This window comes from Egretta garzetta, unplaced genomic scaffold, assembly GCF_000687185.1.
Source record: "Egretta garzetta isolate BGI_Z169 unplaced genomic scaffold, ASM68718v1 scaffold220, whole genome shotgun sequence".
In the NCBI taxonomy this organism is placed as follows: Eukaryota; Metazoa; Chordata; class Aves; order Pelecaniformes; family Ardeidae; genus Egretta; species Egretta garzetta.
In genome coordinates this window covers 2,257,962-2,258,316 of record NW_009258414.1, presented here as the reverse complement: position 1 = coordinate 2,258,316, position 355 = coordinate 2,257,962, and the positions used below count along the sequence as shown (strand labels likewise).

Below are 355 nucleotides of genomic sequence, written 5' to 3'. Positions count from 1 at the left end.
GCAGGGGCTGCGGTGGGGTGGGCTGGCGGCGAGGAGGGGGCAGCGGAAACGCGGCGGAAACGTGAGCTCAGTGCTGGGGAATGCCGCGGCCGGCCCAGGCGCCGAGGGGCTGCAGGGAAGGACGCCAGCCCTCTCCCCCTCTACAGCTCCCTCTCCCATGGGGACACGGTGCAGGCCAGAGGGTGGCCCACAAGGACGGCACGAGGCTGTCCTCCCCCCAGTCCGTGGGGCCACGGGCCCCTCTGCACAGCACGGAGGGCGCAGGGCCAGCAGCTCTGGCCAGGCCCCTCCAGCGCCGTCCCTCCAGCAGCTTCATCCTTCCCTGGCGCGCAGGCGAGGGGCCGCATCCCCCCCA

At 74.1% G+C, this 355-nt stretch overlaps 1 protein-coding gene across 1 annotated transcript in view; it reads right to left on the bottom strand.

Annotated features, from left to right (window-relative positions):
• Positions 1–347, bottom strand: part of LOC104129983 (tetraspanin-6) — an 8,567-nt gene extending 8,220 nt beyond the window's left edge. Inside the window, exon 1 of the mRNA XM_035898597.1 lies at positions 249–347. Within this exon, the coding sequence (XP_035754490.1) occupies positions 249–347 (99 nt within the window). The remainder of the gene's footprint in view (positions 1–248) is intronic.
• Between the last annotated feature and the right edge of the window lie 8 nt (positions 348–355).